Here is a 24,885-nt window from a genome sequence, read left to right as displayed (position 1 = left end):
AAGGAATGAGGGGAAGAAGGATGGACACATACACACATACCTTTGTAACCAGGCTAAAAGGATCAAATGGAGTTTGGTATGAGCACTGTCTCCCGTTTATTGCATTAAGCATGTGCAACAAGACAAGTTGAGAACAGATTTGATGGTGGCCCCTCCAGGACCCTGCTGAACAGGAATGACCCTTGGGCCCCCTGAACTTGGCCTGCGCTGCCCTGCAGCAGAGGAGCCATACCAGCACCCTCCAGGACCCTGCCGAACAGAAACAGCCCCTGCACCCCCTGAACACGGCCTGTGCTGCCATTCAGCAGAGGAGCCAGACCAGTGCCCTCCAGTACCCGCTGAATGGGAATGGCTCTCATGCTCCCTGAGCCCATCCCCAGCCGCCCTGCTGCAGAGGAGCCAGACCAGAAACTTCTAGTACTCCCCAAACGGTAATGGCTCCTGCACCCCCCCACCCCACCCCCGAACATGGCCTGCACTGCCATTCAGCAGAGGAGCCAGATCAGCACCCTTCACCCCCCTGCTGAAGTTCCACAAAGCTGCCAAACTTGGCCCACGCTGCCCTGCAGGAGAGAAGCCCACCAGCCATGCACCGAATAGGAACAGCTGCCATGTTCCCTGAGCATGGCCCCTGCTGGTCTTCAGCAGAGAAGCCAGATCAGCACATTTCAGCCCCTCATTGAAAGGAAATGGTCCACGCACTCTCTGAGCCTGTCTCTGGCTGCCCTGCAGCAAAGGAGCCAGACCAGCACCCTCCAGGACCCTGCCAAAAAGGAATGAAACCCACGTTCCCAGAGCCGGACTCCAGCTGCCCTACAGCAGAATAGCCAGACCAGCACGCTCCAGCCCGAGACTTAACAGCAAAACTCCCTGCACCTCCCAAGCCCATTTCTGGCCCCTACGTAGCAGAGGAAACAGCCCAGCACTCTCCAGCCCCTGACCAAAACGCAACGGCCCTCACACCACCCCAAGCCCTTGCCCAGCTGCCCTGCAGCGCAGGAGACAGTCCAGCAGCCTTAAGCCCCAGGACCAAACACACCTGCTTAGCAGAGCGTCCACCAGCCCCACAGGCCCCCAAGCCGTCCGAGACCGCTGCTCCAGCCGCACAGCAGGGGCTGAAGGCAGCCACACCAGGGTAGGAGCTGGGGCGCACTGACAGAGCCCCAACCGACGGCTTCGGGGCTCAGCCGCTGCCCGCCAAAGACAGTGTGACACAGGGCTGTCACACAAGTGTCCAGGGGGTACCAACAGCAAACCAAGCTAGGCACCAGCACCGGCTGGGCTCCACGCCTGGGCGCAGCCATGGATGCCCACTGTGTCGGCAGGCAGGAGCTGGGCACGGGCGCGTGGGGAAAGCCCCAATGGCGGCACTATGTGCTCTGCTCCACAGCTCATCCCTGACTGCCAGCCTGCTGCAAACAGGTCATTAGCCTGAGGGGCAGGTCCTGCCCCTTTCTCCTACAACGCAAGGCACCCTCTGATGCCATCTGGGCTGCTCCTGAAGTGATTAAAGAGCTGGGAGAGCGGGAAGCGTGGTCAGGTCTCCTTCTCAATACAGTTCTCCTGCGTCGCCTGCAGAGAAGCCTCATGGCAAGTGGTGACTAGCGGTAGATGACAGAGCCCTGAGCACCGCCGCTGAACAGCGCCCTGCGGCTGCTCCCGGTCCGAGTGGTAGAGTCCCTTGTGTCAACGAAGAAGCCCTGCCAGGAGTGGTGACAGTAGCTGGGAAGGATAGGTGGTGTTGGCTCCCCGTGTCGGGGACAGATAGGGAGAGGTCTCCTTTCACCAGGCGGGGACTGCCGTTTACATGGACCGCCTGACCACAGTGTTTTGAACATTGTCCTGCCATTGCTCCTGCTCCACCAGCTGCAGAGCTGGAAGCATCCACATTAGCGCAGAGGTCGCTGTGATGCAGTTACTGTGTCTTCCAGTCCAGGACAGCCCGAGCCGGGGAGTTTTGACGTTATGCCCAGAGCGAGATAAAGAAGCAAATGAGGTCAAATGCTGCCAATCAAGGAAGTTTATAGGATCAAAGTGTTGACAAGCAAATAGCGATAGTAAAGGGAAGGAAGGCTAGAAGAGGAGGAAACCTAGCAAGCAGTCGGGACAGAGTCGCAAGAGATAGTCACCACCATGGATCCAGCAGCGTCCTGTTGGTCTGTAGTTTCCCTGTCCGTCGGTGATGGTTTCAGCTGGGATAGACTTAATTTTCTTCTTAGTAGTTAGTACACCGCGGTGGTTTGGCTCTGATGTGAGAACAATGTTGATAGCACACTAATGTTTTTAGTTGTTGCTGCGTGATGTTTATACTAAGTCAAGGACTTTTTGGTTTCTTGGGCCCTGCCAGTGAGAGGGCTGAGGGGACACAGCCAGGACAACTGACCCAAGCTGGCCAAAGAGGTATTCCATACCATACGACATCATGCTGAGTATATAAACTGGGGAAAGAAGAAGGAAGGAGGGGACATTTGGCATTATGGTTTTGTCTTCCCAAGTAACTGTTATGCGTGATGGAGCCCTGATTTCCTGGGAATGGTCAAACACCTGCCTGCCCATGGGAAGTAGTGAATGAATTCCTTGCTTTGTTTTGTTTGCGTGCAGAGCTTTTGCTTTACCTATTAAATTGTTCTTATCTCAACCCCTGAGTTTTACATTCCTTTCTGATTCTTCTCCCCATCCCTCTTGGTGAGGGGGAGTGAGCAAGCGGCGGTGTGGCACTTGTTTCCAACCAGTGTTAAACCACGGCATGGTCTCTTGATGGTGCCCATTACTGTTTGATTGCACAGTCTTTTATAGGGTATTTGGGGAGCCTCTTTCCCCAGGCAATGGCACGAACGGCACTTCCACACGTGCTCCCTGTCTCGGTACGCTGGTTTTGAGGGGCACACATCACGGCTGCGTGGTCCTTTGCCATGGACTGCGCATGTCTTGGCAGGTTGAGGTGGTCGTTCGCGTCTGGACATGTCCCCCAGAACAACGTGGCTGTTCCTTGACCCCAGCTGATGTCTGGTTTCGGGTGGCTGTTGCTTCTTGTGTCGTTTGCAACTGCCGAGTTCGGTTAAATTGCCAGGTAGCCTTTCACCAAGCTCAGCAGGAACGTCAACAAGCTTTGAGACAGTCAGCTCACAATATAGTCTCCCACATCATGAGGAACGGTGTGAAAGCCAGCGTCGCTGCAGCGCGGCTCAGATCCATCCCTTCCTACTGTGCAGGCTACAACATCCCCAGACGTGCATCTAAAACCTCTGGCTGCTGAGTCTCACGGCTAAGGCAGAGTGAAAGACGGGATCATGGAATCTCTGGGGTTGGAAGGGACCTTTACAGGTCACTGAGTCCAATCCCCCTGCAATGAGCAGGGCCATCTTTAACGGGATCACTTTGCTCAGCTGAGCCTGAATGTTTCCAGGGATGGGGCATCCACCACCTCTCTGGGCAACCTGTTACAGTGTTTTGCCACCCTCACCATAAAAAAACACCTGCTGTCCTTGTGTCTAGCCTCAATTTTCCCTCTTCTAGCCTCAAACCATTGCCCCTTCTCCCTAGGGCTGCTGGCCCTGCTCAGATCTCTGTCCCCGTCTCTCTGATAAGTGCCCATTAAGTACTGGAAGACCAGAATCACGTCTCCCCAGAGCCTTCTCTTCGCCAGGCTGAACAACCCCACCTCTCTCAGCCTTTTTTCAGAGCAGAGGAGTTCCATCCCTTTGATCTTTTTGGTGGCTTCTTTTGATGCAGCCCAGGACACGGTTGGCTTTCTGGCCTGCGAGCGCACATTGCTGGTTCATGCCCAGCTGTTCATCCACCGGTACCCCCAAGCCCTTCCTGGCAGGGCGGCTCTCAGTCCCTGCCTCCCCCAGCCTGTATTGATACTGGGCATTGCCCTGACCCTGGTGCAGGACCTTGCACCTGGCCTTCTTGAACCTCATGAGGTTCACATGGGCCGCATCTCCAGCCTGTCCAGGTCCCTCTGGACAGCAGCCCATTGCTCAGGTGCATAGCTGCACCACTCAGCTTGGTGTCATCTGCAAACTTGCTGAGGGTGCAATCGACCTGTGTGACAGCCCTTGGACGGAGCTGCCCGACGGGGCGTGCTCCCCAGCCTGGGAGGGCAGCTGCCCCGGCTGTGCTCCAGCGGCTCTCCCCCTGAGCACCGTTGCTATGCGGCCTGGGCCGGCCCTGAGGTCACAGTGGGGCTGCGAGGTGACAGTGGGGCTGTGAGGTCACGGAGCTCCATGGCGATGCACCAGCTATAAGTACCCACGCCTCAGCCCCCAGCCGCAACTGCACCACATGCAGCAGCAGCGGTGACAGCAGCACAGGATCATGTGGCTGAAGGGAGCCATGGCCCTCATTCAGCACTGCCTCCTCCTCCTCCTCCTCCTGGAGGCCCTACGTGCCAGGGTTGCCTGGGCTGCACCTTGGCAAGAGCAGGAAGCAGGTAAGCACTTGGCACATTTGCGACCTTTCACGGGCCAGCGGGCTCCTCTCCCCGAGAAGCGTGGATGTGGCTTTTCCCTCGAGCGCTTTGGTGAGGGCTTCCCCTGTGTGTGTGAGAGCTGTGCGGGTAAGAATGCCCCCAGGGGCCCTATGTTGGCCCATGTGCTCCACAAGGGGTCTTGTTCATGGCCTGGCTTGAAGAGCGTGTTGGAGAGCTGCCAGGTGCCGGCCAAGAGGTCACCAGGCCCCTCTGCAGCGCTGGCAATCTCCCCGGGGTCTGGCTCCCACGCTGCTACCTGAGCCCCTTCCAGTGCCTGTGGTTCACTAAGGCACAAGCGGATCCCAACAGGCAATGGCAACATTTCCCCTCTGTGCTTGCTTCTACGTGAGATGACTCTCCACAATTATCCAGCTGCCTGGCAGGAACATGGTTTTGAGGACTTGGGGCATCCTGGAAGTAAGCTCTTAATGTCTCTTGCCTTGAAAGAAGAAACAGTGCCAATGTGGCAAGAGCTTATGGCCTGCAATTTCCTGGTCCCCCAGCAGGTCAGGCGTGGCTGTTGCTTGGAGTAGGAACCAGGCGCAGGCTCTTCCCCCAGTGCCCACTCTGGCAAGTCACAGCAGCAGCCAAAGCTGAAAGTGTTTTGGGTTCGAGGCATCGGGACCATGTTCCGCAGATATGGGAAATGTGCCAAATGTCCCTCCCGCTCTAGCTGCATCCCCGAGCTTGCTGTGACTGCCGAGAGGCACAGGAGCAGCACAGAGCGGGATCCCTCCCTGAGCCGAGGTCCACAGCGATGCCCTGACTCCCAGACTAGGCAGAGGCTTAGGGGGAACCTCCCCGTCCTCCTGTGTCCTCTGTGCCTGAGACTCGCTGAGGCTTAACCTTCCCCCTCTGCTTTTTGGCAGTGCCGTCAAAGCCTGGAGAAGACCACCAGAGCAAGATAAATCGGGCTTATGAACCGGGCTCAGGTACGGAGCAGTCTTGCTGGGGTCCCCAAGTGGGAGACACATCCTGAAACCTGGGAGGTGCTGCAGGCGGTGCCTGTGCTGGAGAAAAGGCACTAGGGGGAGGGCAAGGCTTCAGTGCCACTTGAGGAGGCCTGAGTCTGTCCCCTGGGGTGTGGGAACTGTCTCACGGGGAGGGAGAGCTGGGGTGGCACTGCCTGCTGCAGGGACGGTTTCTGTCCGTGTCACTCAAAGGCTCAAGCAGCTGTGCCCCCCCTGTGCTCCCCTTCTGGCCTTCTGGGTTTGGTTGGGTGGGACACCCTGCCCCAAAGGGTGGGAACGTGCCTCCAGGCACCAGTACGGGGGGGAAAGAGAGAATGTCCTGGCCGGATCAATCGTGCTGCACGCTTACCAGTGGTGCGCAGGACGGGCTAACGTTCCTGATTGCTCCTGCAGATAATGTCATCGAGAGAACCACAGAGCTTTACAATCCCCTGAGCCCCTCAGCTGTTTCCAGTCCCAGAGATCCTGGAAAGTTGTACACTATAGGTGCAGTAGCGGCTGTTGTTTCTCTGCAAGTTACAATTGTGTTGGGCTATGTCGTGGTCTGGTGGCGAAGGAAGAAGAAAGCGTGAGTACATTTCCCTCCCTCCTCTTCCTCTGATGGCTGCTCAGAGCCACGAAGCATTTCTAGTCAGGCTGCCGCGGAGTGGCAGCCTGGTGGCTGCCCAAAAGCAAGGGCAGGACGAGAAAGAGCGGGGCAAGAGATTGCCCCAGCCAGGGAGGTGCCCAGTAGTGCTGGCTGGTGGCCACCGAACCTGCCCTGAGGAGTCCCCCTGCTCGGGGCTGCCATGAGGTGCGGGTGTCCACGTCGGCCAAGGCGTGCCAGCGGCTCTGCCCGTGCTGGGGAGCCTTGCCAGCTCTGGGCCGTGCTGTGGGGGACAGTCCGTGCGCCCCCTCTGCAGCTGAGCGCCTCAGCGGCCTCCTCTCTCCACAGGCCCGTCGCTGGAGCTTCAGCTGACCAGCTGGAAAACGGCAGCTGCCCCTCACGCCCGGACAGCCAGTGCAGCTGCCCCTCGCGCCCGGGCAGCCAGTGCAGCTGCCCCTCACGCCCGGACAGCCAGTGCAGCTGCCCCTCGCTCCCGGAGAGCCAGTGCAGCTGCCCCTCGCGCCCGGGCAGCCAGTGCAGCTGCCCCTCGCGCCCGGACAGCCCGAGCAGCTGCCCCTCTCGCCCGGACAGCCCGAGCAGCTGCCCATGGTGCTCGGACAGCCAGTGCAGCTGCCCCTCGTGCCCCGACAGCCCGATCAGCTGGCACTCGTATCTGGACAGCCAGAGCAGCTGCCCCTCACGCCCGGACAGCCAGAGCAGCTGCCCCTCGTGCCCGGACAGCTGGACACAACAGGAGCCTCTCCCATCTTGATGAGCAGAGAACCAGGCCTCCCCACGGCCCCCATGCCATCTGAGCCCATCCCCGGCCAGCCTGCAGCAGAGCAGACAGAGCAGCGCTGTTCAGCCCATGACGGACGAGCACTTCCCCCTGCGCCTCCCAAGCCCATTTCTGGCCCCCAGGCAGCAGAGGAAACAGCCCAGGACTCTCCAGCACCCGACCAAAACGCAACGGCCCCGACGCCCACCAAGCGCTCACCCAGCTGCCCTGGAGCGCAGGAGACAGTCCAGCAGCCTCCAGCCCCAGGACCAACCGCAGTCGCCCTCACACCCCCCGAGCAGATTACCGTCCACCCTGCAGCAGCAAGACTAGGACAGTGTCCAACGGCCCCAGCACCAACCACACAGGCCCCCAAGCCCTCCGAGACCGCTGCTCCAGCCGCACAGCAGGGGCTGAAGGCAGCCACACCAGGGTAGGAGCTGGGGCGCACTGACAGAGCCCCAACCGACGGCTTCGGGGCTCAGCCGCTGCCCGCCAAAGACAGTGTGACACAGGGCTGTCACACAAGTGTCCAGGGGGTACCAACAGCAAACCAAGCTAGGCACCAGCACCGGCTGGGCTCCACGCCTGGGCGCAGCCGTGGATGCCCACTGTGTCGGCAGGCAGGAGCTGGGCACGGGCGCGTGGGGAAAGCCCCAATGGCGGCACTATGTGCTCTGCTCCACAGCTCATCCCTGACTGCCAGCCTGCTGCAAACAGGTCATTAGCCTGAGGGGCAGGTCCTGCCCCTTTCTCCTACAACGCAAGGCACCCTCTGATGCCATCCGGGCTGCTCCTGAAGTGATTAAAGAGCTGGGAGAGCGGGAAGCGTGGTCAGGTCTCCTTCTCAATACAGTTCTCCTGCGTCGCCTGCAGAGAAGCCTCATGGCAAGTGGTGACTAGCGGTAGATGACAGAGCCCTGAGCACCGCCGCTGAACAGCGCCCTGCGGCTGCTCCCGGTCCGAGTGGTAGAGTCCCTTGTGTCAACGAAGAAGCCCTGCCAGGAGTGGTGACAGTAGCTGGGAAGGATAGGTGGTGTTGGCTCCCCGTGTCGGGGACAGATAGGGAGAGGTCTCCTTTCACCAGGCGGGGACTGCCGTTTACATGGACCGCCTGACCACAGTGTTTTGAACATTGTCCTGCCATTGCTCCTGCTCCACCAGCTGCAGAGCTGGAAGCATCCACATTAGCGCAGAGGTCGCTGTGATGCAGTTACTGTGTCTTCCAGTCCAGGACAGCCCGAGCCGGGGAGTTTTGATGTTATGCCCAGAGCGAGATAAAGAAGCAAATGAGGTCAAATGCTGCCAATCAAGGAAGTTTATAGGATCAAAGTGTTGACAAGCAAATAGCGATAGTAAAGGGAAGGAAGGCTAGAAGAGGAGGAAACCTAGCAAGCAGTCGGGACAGAGTCGCAAGAGATAGTCACCACCATGGATCCAGCAGCGTCCTGTTGGTCTGTAGTTTCCCTGTCCGTCGGTGATGGTTTCAGCTGGGATAGACTTAATTTTCTTCTTAGTAGTTAGTGCACCGCGGTGGTTTGGCTCTGATGTGAGAACAATGTTGATAGCACACTGATGTTTTTAGTTGTTGCTGCGTGATGTTTATACTAAGTCAAGGACTTTTTGGTTTCTTGGGCCCTGCCAGTGAGAGGGCTGAGGGGACACAGCCAGGACAACTGACCCAAGCTGGCCAAAGAGGTATTCCATACCATACGACATCATGCTGAGTATATAAACTGGGGAAAGAAGAAGGAAGGAGGGGACATTTGGCATTGTGGTGTTTGTCTTCCCAAGTAACTGTTATGCGTGATGGAGCCCTGATTTCCTGGGAATGGTCAAACACCTGCCTGCCCATGGGAAGTAGTGAATGAATTCCTTGCTTTGTTTTGTTTACGTGCAGAGCTTTTGCTTTACCTATTAAATTGTTCTTATCTCAACCCCTGAGTTTTACATTCCTTTCTGATTCTTCTCCCCATCCCTCTTGGTGAGGGGGAGTGAGCAAGCGGCGGTGTGGCACTTGTTTCCAACCAGTGTTAAACCACGGCATGGTCTCTTGATGGTGCCCATTACTGTTTGATTGCACAGTCTTTTATAGGGTATTTGGGGAGCCTCTTTCCCCAGGCAATGGCACGAACGGCACTTCCACACGTGCTCCCTGTCTCGGTACGCTGGTTTTGAGGGGCACACATCACGGCTGCGTGGTCCTTTGCCATGGACTGCGCATGTCTTGGCAGGTTGAGGTGGTCGTTCGCGTCTGGACATGTCCCCCAGAACAACGTGGCTGTTCCTTGACCCCAGCTGATGTCTGGTTTCGGGTGGCTGTTGCTTCTTGTGTCGTTTGCAACTGCCAAGTTCGGTTAAATTGCCAGGTAGCCTTTCACCAAGCTCAGCAGGAACGTCAACAAGCTTTGAGACAGTCAGCTCACAATATAGTCTCCCACATCATGAGGAACGGTGTGAAAGCCAGCGTCGCTGCAGCGCGGCTCAGATCCATCCCTTCCTACTGTGCAGGCTACAACATCCCCAGACGTGCATCTAAAACCTCTGGCTGCTGAGTCTCACGGCTAAGGCAGAGTGAAAGACGGGATCATGGAATCTCTGGGGTTGGAAGGGACCTTTACAGGTCACTGAGTCCAATCCCCCTGCAATGAGCAGGGCCATCTTTAACGGGATCACTTTGCTCAGCTGAGCCTGAATGTTTCCAGGGATGGTGTCGCGACGGAGGGAAGACACAGTCACTCAATATGAGTGAGCAGCAGACTTCATTTATTGTGCCTTACAGTCACCTTTTATGCCTTGTTATAATTAGCTCATACATATTACAAAAGTTAAGCTCATTATTGTTTAGTTGCCTAAATACAAAGCCCGCCCCTAGTTTCTCTTCTGTAGTTTTCTGTTCCCACCTGCAACATGCTTTTCCCGCCGCAGTCTTCCTGTTATTGTGTAACATGAATAGCCAGGGATAGTGTATTTTTGCTTTACTTCAGCTAAGCTGAGAGCGATGTGCATTTTTGTCCAAGCCAGCTGGACTATGTCTATGTGAACTTTTTCAGCTAGCCAGTTATCCACAATTCCCCCGTTTTTATTTTGGGCGACATAGGCTTGGTTGACTATTTTCAATAACAGCGTTTTAACACAGGAAAATACACAGCTAAACACTATTAAAACTATTACAATAATGATCAAAAATAATAATCCCGTTTGCAATGAGATTGTATCTTTGCTGTCAAAAGTTCAAGTTTTTCACGTGTGGTCCCCTGTATGTGGGATCAGAACAGATGTCGAATAGGTTCCAGAACAGGGTCTATCGCAAGGTGCAGGTGAAGCAGCGTTCTCGCGTCGAGCTCCTCCAGCGTGCTCTACAGCAGGTTTTACCCAACGGCTGGGAACCCAAATAGTGCCTGAATTGGTAGAAATACAGACATAACCACGCCCCACATAAATCACCTCCACAGGACCTACCCATTGTCCTGTTTTTGCATCCTTATACAGTACTTTCACGTGTGGTGGCCTGGGGGGTTCTGAGCCAGCGTGGTGCCTTATTATAGGCGGCTCATTACTGTCCCCAAATACACACAAATGATTAAGCACAAAAAGAGCCTTCTCTACCCTTTCTCTTACATCCTGAATCTCTTTGAACTTTTCTATATAATGTTTTAGCATCCCATTAGCCCGCTCTACGATTGCTTGTCCAGTTGGAGAATGAGGGATTGCAGTAACATGTTTAATATTCCACATTTGCATAAAGCGTTTAAGTAATCCGCTACCATATGCAGGACCGTTATCAGTTTTAATAGTAATAGGCACCCCTAAAACAGCAAAGCAACTAGTTAAATGCTGGCGCACATCCCGGACCTCTTCCCCGGGCTGTGGTGTGGCCCATAACATATGGCTATAGGTGTCTATAGTAACATGCACATATTTCAATCGACCAAATGCAGGAACATGAGTAACATCCATCTGCCAAACATCATTAGACTTTAGTCCTCGCAGGTTGACCCCGCAACCGAGCCCTAAGCCTGAGTTATGGTGACTACATATAGGGCAAGCCTTCACAATGGCCCGAGCCTCTTCCATAGAGAGTTTGTAGGCTCGTGCCAGCCCCTTTGCGTTTTGATGGAAGATCGAATGGGCTTCTCGGGCTCGTTGACAGACGCAAATGACCTTGTTGATACTGCTCTTTAACCAGTTCATGCGCCTGTTCTAGACTTTCCCTTTTTAACGGCCACTGCTCTATCCACACTGGTTCCTCTGTCTTCCATCGGAGTGGGATCGGGAAAGTCCAAGCGATGGCCGCTCCTAGAAAGGGAGGTCTGAAGTGAGGACCATCCCCATTTGGGCCAAGATATCACGGCCTACCAAAGCATTCCCTCAGGCAGTGGAATAATCGAGACACAACAATTTATAACTTTGTCAGCTATAGTCCATCGTAGAAGGGGGGATTTGCGAGCGAGGGTCAATCCTCCTACTCCTGCAACTGTGGCATTGGTCGTACAGGTTGGCCAATGCACCGGCCATTTGTGTGCACTGATTATAGAGACATCAGCGCCAGTATCCAACAGCGCAGTAATCGAGAGCGTCTGGTCTCCATACTGCACTGTGACCAATCGCCGTGGTCGTTGACGCAAGCCAATAGTCAATAAAGCCGTTTGTCCCGCAGACCCAAAGTTACCTTGTCCTCGAGGTTGTTCTTGCAATGGTTGGAGGGTGCCTGCAAGATGCGGTAGTGGAATCAGCTGGGCTATCTTGGTCCCTTTAGGTATAAAGAGTGGGGGAAACAGCATCCGAGCCATAATATGAATTTCTCCGTGAAAGTCCTTATCAATCAGTCCCACCAAAACATTGAGTCCCAACATGGTGGCTGATGAACGCCCTATGAGTAATGCTCCAACAGCTTGTCCGCCTATACAAACTGGGCCTTGTATGCCAGTAGCAAGTTTTGTAGGCTTTGAGTCCAAGAGGGTACAGTCTACTGTTGTTGCCAGATCCAAGCCGAGGCTTCCGCTGGTTGCGGGTCGGAGAGGAAAGGATTTTGTGCTGCTGGGCAAGCAGCCGCTTTTTGTGTCAGCACGGGGCGGCTCTTCCCGCTGGGTCGCCCGTTTCCCGATCGACGACAAGCAGCTTCGTTGTGAGTGTCCGAGCGGCAGTTTCGACACCATACGGAGTTGACATTGCAGTCCCATCTCACGTGTCCGGTGACACCACAATGGAAGCACTGTAGATGAGATGGGCTGCGGGCATTTGATCGCCCAGCAAAGGCTTGCAAAGGAGCAAGGGCTGCCAAGACCTGACTTTGGGTAGCCTGCGCCTGCTCTTTTAAAGCACTCCCTAGTTCTTTTATTGCCTCGACTAACATAGCCTGGGGCCCGACTGGCACTTGTGCCATTCTTTCCAAAGCTTCTTCTATGGTCCATGTCCCTGGTAGTGTAGCTAGGATGTTACGTGTGGCTGGGTTACAATTCTGTATGGCACACTGCTTTAAAATGGAGCCTTTGAGATAGTCTTGCACCCCAGCCGCCTGCATGGCATTTGCTACCCGATCGATAAATAACCCAAATGGCTCCTCTCTTCCCTGCTTGATTCCCATATAGGAAGGGATTCCCCCGGGCTCCTTTATACGGTCAAGCGCTAGTCTAGCTAGCCTCATCGCTTCCTTTGCCTTATCCGGTCCCATCAGTGCCTGCGCTTCGGTTCTAAAATAGGGTCCTAAACCCATCAGCTCCTGTAAAGTAACCCCATGCAGTGGGTCCCCTGGCTGTCTAACCACTGCTACCGATTCCTGACAAGCAGCCTGCCAATGAGCGTTAAACAGAAGCTGCTGATGTTGGCTCAAGATTAACTTCATTATACTGCGTATGTCACTCGGGAGTAAGATATTAGTTCCCCAAATATAATCTAACATTTGCCTGGTGGGTTCCCCTTTCAAACCTGACTCACTCACCGTAGCCCGTAGCTGAGTTAATAATTTCCAATCTAAGTTAGTGATAGAAACCATGATATTCCCCTGCACATCTGGCTGTGAATATGTGACTGGGAAAGCCTCATGCACGATTCCTGCAGCAAAATCACGTTCACCCTCAAGCATAGCGCTTTCTGCTATCTGCTTCCAGACCTTTTGCCTATTTTGGGCAACCTGAAGACATTCTGCAAAAGGATTCGTACATTCCCTACTCTCTACCGGGTTTTTATGGTCTATGTCCCTGCTTATGTCATCATTCCCCGACGGAGGGGCTGAGGGATTCGAAGAGGGCGGTGATGGGAAGGGCGACTGGTCCCACCTTCCCACAGCCCCCTGCTGAACCGTCAGCGTACGCACCGAGGGAGGCAACGGGCAATCGGGGGGGGGAAGCCGATTCCCCCTGCCGTGTGGCTATTGCAGTCCCACTTGCAACTCCCAGTCGCTCAGAGGCAGCAACAGCCGCTCTCTGTTCGGCTCGATGTTACAAAAGGGCATTAGTGACAGCTTGCCACGGTTTCATCAGTTTTTTGGCTGTTTCATTGTTGGCTATTACTTCGGCAAACAGCGTGTCCCCATAATTACGCCACTCTGCATGCTCGAAAACCATATCCGGATTCCCAAAATGACCCTTCGCTACCCCATACGCTAATAACCCTGGTAATTCCTTTTTACAATCTATGCCCCGAATGCTCCGCTTTTCTAAAAAGTATTTGAGCAAATCATACGTTGCTTGTCTCTCCATGCCGTGGTCAGCGCTGTTGCAGCCTTTGCGAGACTTCGGCGACGCGTGGCCGTCGGGACCCTCTGTAGGTGCTCCCGGGCGCGGGAACTGTGCCCTTCCGCCTCCTGCGCTGCTTTCAGGACCGGTACCCGAATCTCCGTCGAACCGTGGCTTGCAGGTTCAGCCCTCTCTAGGGTCCCTGTTCGGGCGCCATTTCTCACGACAGAGGGAAGACACAGTCACTCAATATGAGTGATCAGCAGACTTCATTTATTGTGCCTTACAGTCACCTTTTATGCCTTGTTATAATTAGTTCATACATATTACAAAAGTTAAGCTCATTATTGGTTAGTTGTCTAAATACCAAGCCCACCCCTAGTTTCGCTTCTGTAGTTTTCTGTTCCCACCTGCAACATTCTTTTCCCACCGCAATCTTCCTGTTACTGTGTAACAAGAACAGCCAAGGACAGCGTATTTTTGCTTTACTTCAGCTAAGCTGAGAGCAATGTGCATTTTTGTCCAGCCAGCTGGACTACGTCTGTGTGAACTTTTCCAGCTAGCCAGTTATCCACAGGATGGGGCATCCATCACCTCTCTGGGCAACCTATTACAGTGTTTCGCCACCCTCACCATAAAAAAACACCTGCTGTCCTTGTGTCTAGTCTCAATTTTCCCTCTTCTAGCCTCAAACCATTGCCCCTTCTCCCTAGGGCTGCTGGCCCTGCTCAGATCTCTGTCCCCGTCTCTCTGATAAGCGCCCATTAAGTACTGGAAGACCAGAATCAGATCTCCCCAGAGCCTTCTCTTCGCCAGGCTGAACAACCCCACCTCTCTCAGCCTTTTTTCAGAGCAGAGGAGTTCCATCCCTTCGATCTTTTTGGTGGCTTCTTTTGATGCAGCCCAGGACACGGTTGGCTTTCTGGCCTGCGAGCGCACATTGCTGGTTCATGCCCAGCTGTTCATCCACCGGTACCCCCAAGCCCTTCCTGGCAGGGCGGCTCTCAGTGGTACCGGGCGTTGCCCTGACCCTGGTGCAGGACCTTGCACCTGGCCTTCTTGAGCCTCATGAGGTTCACATGGGCCGCTTCTCCAGCCTGTCCAGGTCCCTCTGGACAGCAGCCCATTGCTCAGGCGCATCAGCTGCACCACTCAGCTTGGTGTCATCTGCAAACTTGCTGAGGGTGCAATCGACCTGTGTGACAGCCCTTGGACGGAGCTGCCCGACGGGGCGTGCTCCCCAGCCTGGGAGGGCAGCTGCCCCGGCTGTGCTCCAGCGGCTCTCCCCCTGAGCACCATTGCCATGCAGCCTGGGCCGGCCCTGAGGTCACAGTGGGGCTGCGAGGTGACAGTGGGGCTGTGAGGTCACGGAGCTCCACGGCGATGCACCAGCTATAAGTACCCACGCCTCAGCCCCCAGCCGCAACTGCACCACATGCAGCAGCAGCGGTGACAGCAGCACAGGATCATGTGGCTGAAGGGAGCCATGGCCCTCATTCAGCACTGCCTCCTCCTCCTCCTCCTCCTGGAGGCCCTACGTGCCAGGGCTGCCTGGGCTGCACCTTGGCAAGAGCAGGAAGCAGGTAAGCACTCGGCACATTTGCGACCTTTCACGGGCCAGCGGGCTCCTCTCCCCGAGAAGCGTGGATGTGGCTTTTCCCTCGAGCGCTTTGGTGAGGGCTTCCCCTGTGTGTGTGAGAGCTGTGCGGGTAAGAATGCCCCCAGGGGCCCTATGTTGGCCCACACGCTCCCTGAGGGGTCTTGTTCATGGCCTGGCTTGAAGAGCGTGTTGGAGAGCTGCCAGGTGCCGGCCAAGAGGTCACCAGGCCCCTCTGCAGCGCTGGCAATCTCCCCGGGGTCTGGCTCCCACGCTGCTACCTGAGCCCCTTCCAGTGCCTGCGGTTCACTAAGGCACAAGCGGATCCCAACAGGCAATGGCAACATTTCCCCTCTGTGCTTGCTTCTAGGTGAGATGACTCTCCACAATTATCCAGCTGCCTGGCGGGAACATGGTTTTGAGGACTTGGGGCATCCTGGAAGTAAGCTCTTAATGTCTCTTGCCTTGAAAGAAGAAACAGTGTCAATGTGGCAAGAGCTTACTCATGTGCAATTCTCTTGCAGAGCCTCCCAAGGGTTACACCATCCCGAATTCGTGGCCTGTTCCTGACCTCGAGCCTGAGAGCCATCCCACGGGTAAATCAGTGGGAGGAAGCTGCATCTACCCTCTAGGCTTCTTTCCGCCTGAAGAGCAAGTTGCTCCGTCCGTGGCCCATGCGCAGACATGGAGGAGAGCAGAGAGGGAACGGGCCGGGCTCAGAGATGCGCCCTGTGGAGCTTTGCCTTGCAAAGCTGTCTGCTGGCCCCTGCGAGTCATCTGAGTTCTTAAGGCAAATGTTGGCGGAACAGGAGAGAGGACACAGTGGGCACATTTCACTCTGCCTTCGCTGTGAAATTTGGCAGCTGAGCCACAGAGATGGTGCAGAGCCTCTGCTGCCAATTGTGCTTCAAGCGGAGGGCCAGGGGCGGCTGCTGCCCCAGTTTTGCCGTTACGGCTCGGAGCTGGTTTGTGCAGGCGTCTGCTGGCAGGCAGATTTGAGGGCCTGGCGAGCGCTGAACTTGTGTTCAGCTCACGGGCAGCACTGCTTGCCCACTGGCCCAGTTCCAGGCAGGAGCGAGGTGCCAGGCGACGCCGGCTGCCCTTTCCTGATGCTGGAGGTCGGTGGGGATGCTGGTTCGGCAGGCTTCTTGGGCTGTGCTGCATCTCCCGTCTGCCGACCGATAGCTGGGATGGGGCAACCGTGACCGTTGCTGGTGCTTACAGGGAAGGGCGGAGGAGCCCTTCTCGAAAGGGCTGTTTCCCTGGCCGGACTGGCTGCAGCTTCTTCCCGTCCTCTTTGAAGGAAGGCATTTTGCATTGCTTTACACGTCGCCAAAAGTGCAACGCAAACGAAAAGATGGCCTGCAATTTCCTGGTCCCCCAGCAGGTCAGGCGTGGCTGTTGCGTGGAGTCGGAACCAGGCGCAGGCTCTTCCCCCAGTGCCCACTCTGGCAAGTCCCAGCAGCAGCCAAAGCTGAAAGTGTTTTGGGTTCGAGGCATCGGGACCATGTTCCGCAGATATGGGAAATGTGCCAAATGTCCCTCCCGCTCTAGCTGCATCCCCGAGCTTGCTGTGACTGCCGAGAGGCACAGGAGCAGCACAGAGCGGGATCCCTCCCTGAGCCGAGGTCCACAGCGATGCCCTGACTCCCAGACTAGGCAGAGGCTTAGGGGGAACCTCCCCGTCCTCCTGTGTCCTCTGTGCTTGAGACTCGCTGAGGCTTAACCTTCCCCCTCTGCTTTTTGGCAGTGCCGTCAAAGCCTGGAGAAGACCACCAGAGCAAGATAAATCGGGCTTATGAACCGGGCTCAGGTACGGAGCAGTCTTGCTGGGGTCCCCAAGTGGGAGACACATCCTGAAACCTGGGAGGTGCTGCAGGCGGTGCCTGTGCTGGAGAAAAGGCACTAGGGGGAGGGCAAGGCTTCAGTGCCACTTGAGGAGGCCTGAGTCTGTCCCCTGGGGTGTGGGAACTGTCTCACGGGGAGGGAGAGCTGGGGTGGCACTGCCTGCTGCAGGGACGGTTTCTGTCCGTGTCACTCAAAGGCTCAAGCAGCTGCGCCCCCCCTGTGCTCCCCTTCTGGCCTTCTGGGTTTGGTTGGGTGGGACACCCTGCCCCAAAGGGTGGGAACGTGCCTCCAGGCACCAGTACCGGGGGGAAAGAGAGAATGTCCTGGCCGGATCAATCGTGCTGCACGCTTACCAGTGGTGCGCAGGACGGGCTAACGTTCCTGATTGCTCCTGCAGATGATGTCACCGAGAGAACCACAGAGCTTTACAATCCCCCGAGCCCCCCAACTGTTTCCAGTCCCAGAGATCCTGGAAAGTTGTACACTATAGGTGCAGTAGCGGCTGTTCTTTCTCTGCAAGTTGCAATTGTGTTGGGCTGTGTCGTGGTCTGGTGGCGAAGGAAGAAGAAAGCGTGAGTACATTTCCCTCCCTCCTCTTCCTCTGATGGCTGCTCAGAGCCACGAAGCATTTCTAGTCAGGCTGCCGCGGAGTGGCAGCCTGGTGGCTGCCCAAAAGCAAGGGCAGGACGAGAAAGAGCGGGGCAAGAGATTGCCCCAGCCAGGGAGGCGCCCAGTAGCGCTGGCTGGTGGCCACCGAACCTGCCCTGAGGAGTCCCCCTGCTCGGGGCTGCCATGAGGTGCGGGTGTCCACGTCGGCCAAGGCGTGCCAGCGGCTCTGCCCGTGCTGGGGAGCCTTGCCAGCTCTGGGCCGTGCTGTGGGGGACAGTCCGTGCGCCCCCTCTGCAGCTGAGCGCCTCAGCGGCCTCCTCTCTCCACAGGCCCGTCGCTGGAGCTTCAGCTGACCAGCTGGAAAACGGCAGCTGCCCCTCACGCCCAGACAGCCAGTGCAGCTGCCCCTCACGCCCGGACAGCCAGTGCAGCTGCCCTTCGCACCCGGACAGCCAGTGCAGCTGCCCCTCACGCCCGGACAGCCAGTGCAGCTGCCCCTCACGCCCGGGCAGCCAGTGCAGCTGCCCCTCGCGCCCGGACAGCCAGAGTAGCTCCTCCTCCTGCCCGGACAGCTGGACACAACAGGAGCCTCTCCCATCTGGAAGAGCAGAGAACCAGGCCCCCCCACGGCCCCCATGCCATCTGAGCCCATCCCCGGCCAGCCTGCAGCAGAGCAGACAGAGCAGCGCTGTTCAGCCCATGACGGACGAGCACTTCCCCCTGCGCCTCCCAAGCCCATTTCTGGCCCCCAGGCAGCAGAGGAAACAGCCCAGGACTCTCCAGCACCCGACCAAAAAGCAACGGCCCCGACGCCCACCAAGCGCTCACCCAGCTGTCCTGGAGCGCAGGAGACAGTCCAGCAGCCTCCAGCCCCAGGACCAACCGCAGTCGCCCTCACACCCCCCGAGCAGATTACCGTCCACCCTGCAGCAGCAAGACTAGGACAGTGTCCAACGGCCCCAGCACCAACCACACAGGCCCCCAAGCCCTCCGAGACCGCTGCTCCAGCCGCACAGCAGGGGCTGAAGGCAGCCACACCAGGGTAGGAGCTGGGGTGCACTGAGTAGAGCCCCAACCGACAGCTTCGGGGCTCAGCCGCTGCCCGCCAAAGACAGTGTGACACAGGGCTGTCACACAAGTGTCCAGGGGGTACCAACAGCAAACCAAGCGAGGCACCAGCACCGGCTGGGCTCCACGCCTGGGCGCAGCCGTGGATGCCCACTGTGTCGGCAGGCAGGAGCTGGGCACGGGCGCGTGGGGAAAGCCCCAATGGCGGCACTACGCGCTCTGCTCCACAGCTCATCCCTGACTGCCAGCCTGCTGCAAACAGGTCATTAGCCTGAGGGGCAGGTCCTGCCCCTTTCTCCTACAACGCAAGGCACCCTCTGATGCCATCCGGGCTGCTCCTGAAGTGATTAAAGAGCTGGGAGAGCGGGAAGCGTGGTCAGGTCTCCTTCTCAATACAGTTCTCCTGCGTCGCCTGCAGAGAAGCCTCATGGCAAGTGGTGACTAGCGGTAGATGACAGAGCCCTGAGCACCGCCGCTGAACAGCGCCCTGCGGCTGCTCCCGGTCCGAGTGGTAGAGTCCCTTGTGTCAACGAAGAAGCCCTGCCAGGAGTGGTGACAGTAGCTGGGAAGGATAGGTGGTGTTGGCTCCCCGTGTCGGGGACAGATAGGGAGAGGTCTCCTTTCACCAGGCGGGGACTGCCGTTTACATGGACCGCCTGACCACAGTGTTTTGAACATTGTCCTGCCATTGCTCCTGCTCCACCAGCTGCAGAGCTGGAAGCATCAACATTAGCGCAGAGGTCGCTGTGATGCAGTTACTGTGTCTTCCAGTCCAGGACAGCCCGAGCCGGGGAGTTTTGATGTTATGCCCAGAGCGAGATAAAGAAGCAAATGAGGTCAAATGCTGCCAATCAAGGAAGTTTATAGGATCAAAGTGTTGACAAGCAAATAGCGATAGTAAAGGGAAGGAAGGCTAGAAGAGGAGGAAACCTAGCAAGCAGTCGGGACAGAGTCGCAAGAGATAGTCACCACCATGGATCCAGCAGCGTCCTGTTGGTCTGTAGTTTCCCTGTCCGTCGGTGATGGTTTCAGCTGGGATAGACTTAATTTTCTTCTTAGTAGTTAGTACACCGCGGTGGTTTGGCTCTGATGTGAGAACAATGTTGATAGCACACTAATGTTTTTAGTTGTTGCTGCGTGATGTTTATACTAAGTCAAGGACTTTTTGGTTTCTTGGGCCCTGCCAGTGAGAGGGCTGAGGGGACACAGCCAGGACAACTGACCCAAGCTGGCCAAAGAGGTATTCCATACCATACGACATCATGCTGAGTATATAAACTGGGGAAAGAAGAAGGAAGGAGGGGACATTTGGCATTATGGTTTTGTCTTCCCAAGTAACTGTTATGCGTGATGGAGCCCTGATTTCCTGGGAATGGTCAAACACCTGCCTGCCCATGGGAAGTAGTGAATGAATTCCTTGCTTTGTTTTGTTTGCGTGCAGAGCTTTTGCTTTACCTATTAAATTGTTCTTATCTCAACCCCTGAGTTTTACATTCCTTTCTGATTCTTCTCCCCATCCCTCTTGGTGAGGGGGAGTGAGCAAGCGGCGGTGTGGCACTTGTTTCCAACCAGTGTTAAACCACGGCATGGTCTCTTGATGGTGCCCATTACTGTTTGATTGCACAGTCTTTTATAGGGTATTTGGGGAGCCTCTTTCCCCAGGCAATGGCACGAACGGCACTTCCACACGTGCTCCCTGTCTCGGTACGCTGGTTTTGAGGGGCACACATCACGGCTGCGTGGTCCTTTGCCATGGACTGCGCATGTCTTGGCAGGTTGAGGTGGTCGTTCGCGTCTGGACATGTCCCCCAGAACAACGTGGCTGTTCCTTGACCCCAGCTGATGTCTGGTTTCGGGTGGCTGTTGCTTCTTGTGTCGTTTGCAACTGCCGAGTTCGGTTAAATTGCCAGGTAGCCTGTCACCAAGCTCAGCAGGAACGTCAACAAGCTTTGAGACAGTCAGCTCACAATATAGTCTCCCACATCATGAGGAACGGTGTGAAAGCCAGCGTCGCTGCAGCGCGGCTCAGATCCATCCCTTCCTACTGTGCAGGCTACAACATCCCCAGACGTGCATCTAAAACCTCTGGCTGCTGAGTCTCACGGCTAAGGCAGAGTGAAATACGGGATCATGGAATCTCTGGGGTTGGAAGGGACCTTTACAGGTCACTGAGTCCAATCCCCCTGCAATGAGCAGGGCCATCTTTAACGGGATCACTTTGCTCAGCTGAGCCTGAATGTTTCCAGGGATGGGGCATCCACCACCTCTCTGGGCAACCTGTTACAGTGTTTTGCCACCCTCACCATAAAAAAACACCTGCTGTCCTTGTGTCTAGCCTCAATTTTCCCTCTTCTAGCCTCAAACCATTGCCCCTTCTCCCTAGGGCTGCTGGCCCTGCTCAGATCTCTGTCCCCGTCCCTCTGATAAGCGCACATTAAGTATTGGAAGACCAGAATCAGGTCTCCCCAGAGCCTTCTCTTCGCCAGGCTGAACAACCCCACCTCTCTCAGCCTTTTTTCAGAGCAGAGGAGTTCCATCCCTTCGATCTTTTTGGTGGCTTCTTTTGATGCAGCCCAGGCCACGGTTGGCTTTCTGGCCTGCGAGCGCACATTGCTGGTTCATGCCCAGCTGTTCATCCACCGGTACCCCCAAGCCCTTCCTGGCAGGGCGGCTCTCAGTCCCTGCCTCCCCCAGCCTGTATTGATACTGGGCATTGCCCTGACCCTGGTGCAGGACCTTGCACCTGGCCTTCTTGAACCTCATGAGGTTCACATGGGCCGCATCTCCAGCCTGTCCAGGTCCCTCTGGACAGCAGCCCATTGCTCAGGTGCATAGCTGCACCACTCAGCTTGGTGTCATCTGCAAACTTGCTGAGGGTGCAATCGACCTGTGTGACAGCCCTTGGACGGAGCTGCCCGACGGGGCGTGCTCCCCAGCCTGGGAGGGCAGCTGCCCCGGCTGTGCTCCAGCGGCTCTCCCCCTGAGCACCGTTGCTATGCGGCCTGGGCCGGCCCTGAGGTCACAGTGGGGCTGCGAGGTGACAGTGGGGCTGTGAGGTCACGGAGCTCCACGGCGATGCACCAGCTATAAGTACCCACGCCTCAGCCCCCAGCCGCAACTGCACCACATGCAGCAGCAGCGGTGACAGCAGCACAGGATCATGTGGCTGAAGGGAGCCATGGCCCTCATTCAGCACTGCCTCCTCCTCCTCCTCCTCCTGGAGGCCCTACGTGCCAGGGCTGCCTGGGCTGCACCTTGGCAAGAGCAGGAAGCAGGTAAGCACTCGGCACATTTGCGACCTTTCACGGGCCAGCGGGCTCCTCTCCCCGAGAAGCGTGGATGTGGCTTTTCCCTCGAGCGCTTTGGTGAGGGCTTCCCCTGTGTGTGTGAGAGCTGTGCGGGTAAGAATGCCCCCAGGGGCCCTATGTTGGCCCATGTGCTCCACAAGGGGTCTTGTTCATGGCCTGGCTTGAAGAGCGTGTTGGAGAGCTGCCAGGTGCCGGCCAAGAGGTCACCAGGCCCCTCTGCAGCGCTGGCAATCTCCCCGGGGTCTGGCTCCCACGCTGCTACCTGAGCCCCTTCCAGTGCCTGTGGTTCACTAAGGCACAAGCGGATCCCAACAGGCAATGGCAACATTTCCCCTCTGTGCTTGCTTCTAGGTGAGATGACTCTCCACAATTATCCAGCTGCCTGGCAGGAACATGGTTTTGAGGACTTGGGGCATCCTGGAAGTAAGCTCTTAATGTCTCTTGCCTTGAAAGAAGAAACAGTGCCAATGTGGCAAGAGCTTATGGCCTGCAATTTCCTGGTCCCCCAGCAGGTCAGGCGTGGCTGTTGCTTGGAGTAGGAACCAGGCGCAGGCTCTTCCCCCAGTGCCCACTCTGGCAAGTCACAGCAGCAGCCAAAGCTGAAAGTGTTTTGGGTTCGAGGCATCGGGACCATGTTCCGCAGATATGGGAAATGTGCCAAATGTCCCTCCCGCTCTAGCTGCATCCCCGAGCTTGCTGTGACTGCCGAGAGGCACAGGAGCAGCACAGAGCGGGATCCCTCCCTGAGCCGAGGTCCACAGCGATGCCCTGACTCCCAGACTAGGCAGAGGCTTAGGGGGAACCTCCCCGTCCTCCTGTGTCCTCTGTGCCTGAGACTCGCTGAGGCTTAACCTTCCCCCTCTGCTTTTTGGCAGTGCCGTCAAAGCCTGGAGAAGACCACCAGAGCAAGATAAATCGGGCTTATGAACCGGGCTCAGGTACGGAGCAGTCTTGCTGGGGTCCCCAAGTGGGAGACACATCCTGAAACCTGGGAGGTGCTGCAGGCGGTGCCTGTGCTGGAGAAAAGGCACTAGGGGGAGGGCAAGGCTTCAGTGCCACTTGAGGAGGCCTGAGTCTGTCCCCTGGGGTGTGGGAACTGTCTCACGGGGAGGGAGAGCTGGGGTGGCACTGCCTGCTGCAGGGACGGTTTCTGTCCGTGTCACTCAAAGGCTCAAGCAGCTGCGCCCCCCCTGTGCTCCCCTTCTGGCCTTCTGGGTTTGGTTGGGTGGGACACCCTGCCCCAAAGGGTGGGAACGTGCCTCCAGGCACCAGTACGGGGGGGAAAGAGAGAATGTCCTGGCCGGATCAATCGTGCTGCACGCTTACCAGTGGTGCGCAGGACGGGCTAACGTTCCTGATTGCTCCTGCAGATAATGTCATCGAGAGAACCACAGAGCTTTACAATCCCCTGAGCCCCCCAGCTGTTTCCGGTCCCAGAGATCCTGGAAAGTTGTACACTATAGGTGCAGTAGCGGCTGTTGTTTTTCTGCAAGTTACAATTGTGTTGGGCTATGTCGTGGTCTGGTGGCGAAGGAAGAAGAAAGCGTGAGTACATTTCCCTCCCTCCTCTTCCTCTGATGGCTGCTCAGAGCCACGAAGCATTTCTAGTCAGGCTGCCGCGGAGTGGCAGCCTGGTGGCTGCCCAAAAGCAAGGGCAGGACGAGAAAGAGCGGGGCAAGAGATTGCCCCAGCCAGGGAGGTGCCCAGTAGCGCTGGCTGGTGGCCACCGAACCTGCCCTGAGGAGTCCCCCTGCTCGGGGCTGCCATGAGGTGCGGGTGTCCACGTCGGCCAAGGCGTGCCAGCGGCTCTGCCCGTGCTGGGGAGCCTTGCCAGCTCTGGGCCGTGCTGTGGGGGACAGTCCGTGCGCCCCCTCTGCAGCTGAGCGCCTCAGCGGCCTCCTCTCTCCACAGGCCCGTCGCTGGAGCTTCAGCTGACCAGCTGGAAAACGGCAGCTGCCCCTCACGCCCGGACAGCCAGTGCAGCTGCCCCTCGCGCCCGGGCAGCCAGTGCAGCTGCCCCTCGCGCCCGGACAGCCAGTGCAGCTGCCCCTCGCGCCCGGACAGCCAGTGCAGCTGCCCATGGTGCTCAGACAGCCAGTGCAGCTGCCCCTCGTGCCCCGACAGCCCGATCAGCTGGCCCTCGTACCTGGACAGCCAGAGCAGCTACCCCTCACGCCCAGACAGCCAGAGCAGCTGCCCCTCGTGCCCGGACAGCCAGAGCAGCTGCCCCTCACGCCCGGACAGCTGGACACAACAGGAGCCTCTCCCACCTGGAAGAGCAGAGAACCAGGCCTCCCCACGGCCCCCATGCCATCTGAGCCCATCCCCGGCCAGCCTGCAGCAGAGCAGACAGAGCAGCGCTGTTCAGCCCATGACGGACGAGCACTTCCCCCTGCGCCTCCCAAGCCCATTTCTGGCCCCCAGGCAGCAGAGGAAACAGCCCAGGACTCTCCAGCACCCGACCAAAAAGCAACGGCCCCCACGCCCACCAAGCCCTCACCCAGTTGCCCTGGAGCGCAGGAGACAGTCCAGCAGCCTCCAGCCCCAGGACCAACCGCAGTCGCCCTCACACCCCCCGAGCAGATTACCGTCCACCCTGCAGCAGCAAGACTAGGACAGTGTCCAACGGCCCCAGCACCAACCACACAGGCCCCCAAGCCCTCCGAGACCGCTGCTCCAGCCGTACAGCAGGGGCTGAAGGCAGCCACACCAGGGTAGGAGCTGGGGCGCACTGAGTAGAGCCCCAACCGACGGCTTCGGGGCTCAGCCACTGCCCGCCAAAGACAGTGTGACACAGGGCTGTCACACAAGTGTCCAGGGGGTACCAACAGCAAACCAAGCTAGGCACCAGCACCGGCTGGGCTCCACGCCTGGGCGCAGCCGTGGATGCCCACTGTGTCGGCAGGCAGGAGCTGGGCACGGGCACGTGGGGAAAGCCCCAATGTGTTTTACCACCCTCGGCATAAAAA

At 57.2% G+C, this 24,885-nt stretch overlaps 3 protein-coding genes across 5 annotated transcripts in view; all 3 read left to right on the top strand.

Annotated features, from left to right (window-relative positions):
- LOC129784560 (uncharacterized) overlaps positions 1-24,676 on the top strand; it is a 28,488-nt gene extending 3,812 nt beyond the window's left edge. The window contains exons 1-5 of one of the 2 annotated variants that reach the window (XM_055805781.1): positions 21,430-21,883; positions 22,268-22,339; positions 22,792-22,854; positions 23,287-23,461; positions 23,828-24,676. In XM_055805781.1, the coding sequence (XP_055661756.1) occupies positions 21,769-21,883; positions 22,268-22,339; positions 22,792-22,854; positions 23,287-23,461; positions 23,828-24,530 (1,128 nt within the window). In that variant the 5' untranslated portion in view covers positions 21,430-21,768 and the 3' untranslated portion in view covers positions 24,531-24,676. Of the gene's footprint in view, positions 1-21,429; positions 21,884-22,267; positions 22,340-22,791; positions 22,855-23,286; positions 23,462-23,827 lie in introns of those variants that run through there. The other variant, XM_055805782.1, reaches the window with a different exon arrangement.
- On the top strand, positions 4,828-8,746 carry LOC129784563 (uncharacterized). Its single transcript, XM_055805793.1, has 2 exons — positions 4,828-6,013; positions 6,380-8,746. Exons 1-2 carry the CDS (start codon positions 5,760-5,762, stop codon positions 6,801-6,803), a joined length of 678 nt encoding a protein of 225 aa, XP_055661768.1. The 5' UTR covers positions 4,828-5,759; the 3' UTR covers positions 6,804-8,746.
- On the top strand, positions 15,418-20,086 carry LOC129784561 (uncharacterized). Of its 2 annotated transcripts, none has more exons than XM_055805788.1 (4): positions 15,418-15,525; positions 16,834-16,896; positions 17,329-17,503; positions 17,870-20,086. In XM_055805788.1, the coding sequence occupies exons 1-4, from the start codon at positions 15,459-15,461 to the stop codon at positions 18,480-18,482; spliced, it is 918 nt and encodes a 305-aa protein (XP_055661763.1). In that variant the 5' UTR covers positions 15,418-15,458; the 3' UTR covers positions 18,483-20,086. The 2 variants fall into 2 exon arrangements, with proteins under 2 accessions (XP_055661763.1, XP_055661762.1); XM_055805787.1 differs by lacking the exon at positions 15,418-15,525 and adding an exon at positions 15,539-15,679.
- Positions 24,677-24,885: the final 209 nt, after the last annotated feature.

Source organism: Falco peregrinus, chromosome 5, assembly GCF_023634155.1.
Source record: "Falco peregrinus isolate bFalPer1 chromosome 5, bFalPer1.pri, whole genome shotgun sequence".
NCBI lineage: Eukaryota > Metazoa > Chordata > Aves > Falconiformes > Falconidae > Falco > Falco peregrinus.
Note: the sequence above shows the minus strand (reverse complement) of the source record. Positions and strands in the feature narration are given on the sequence as shown.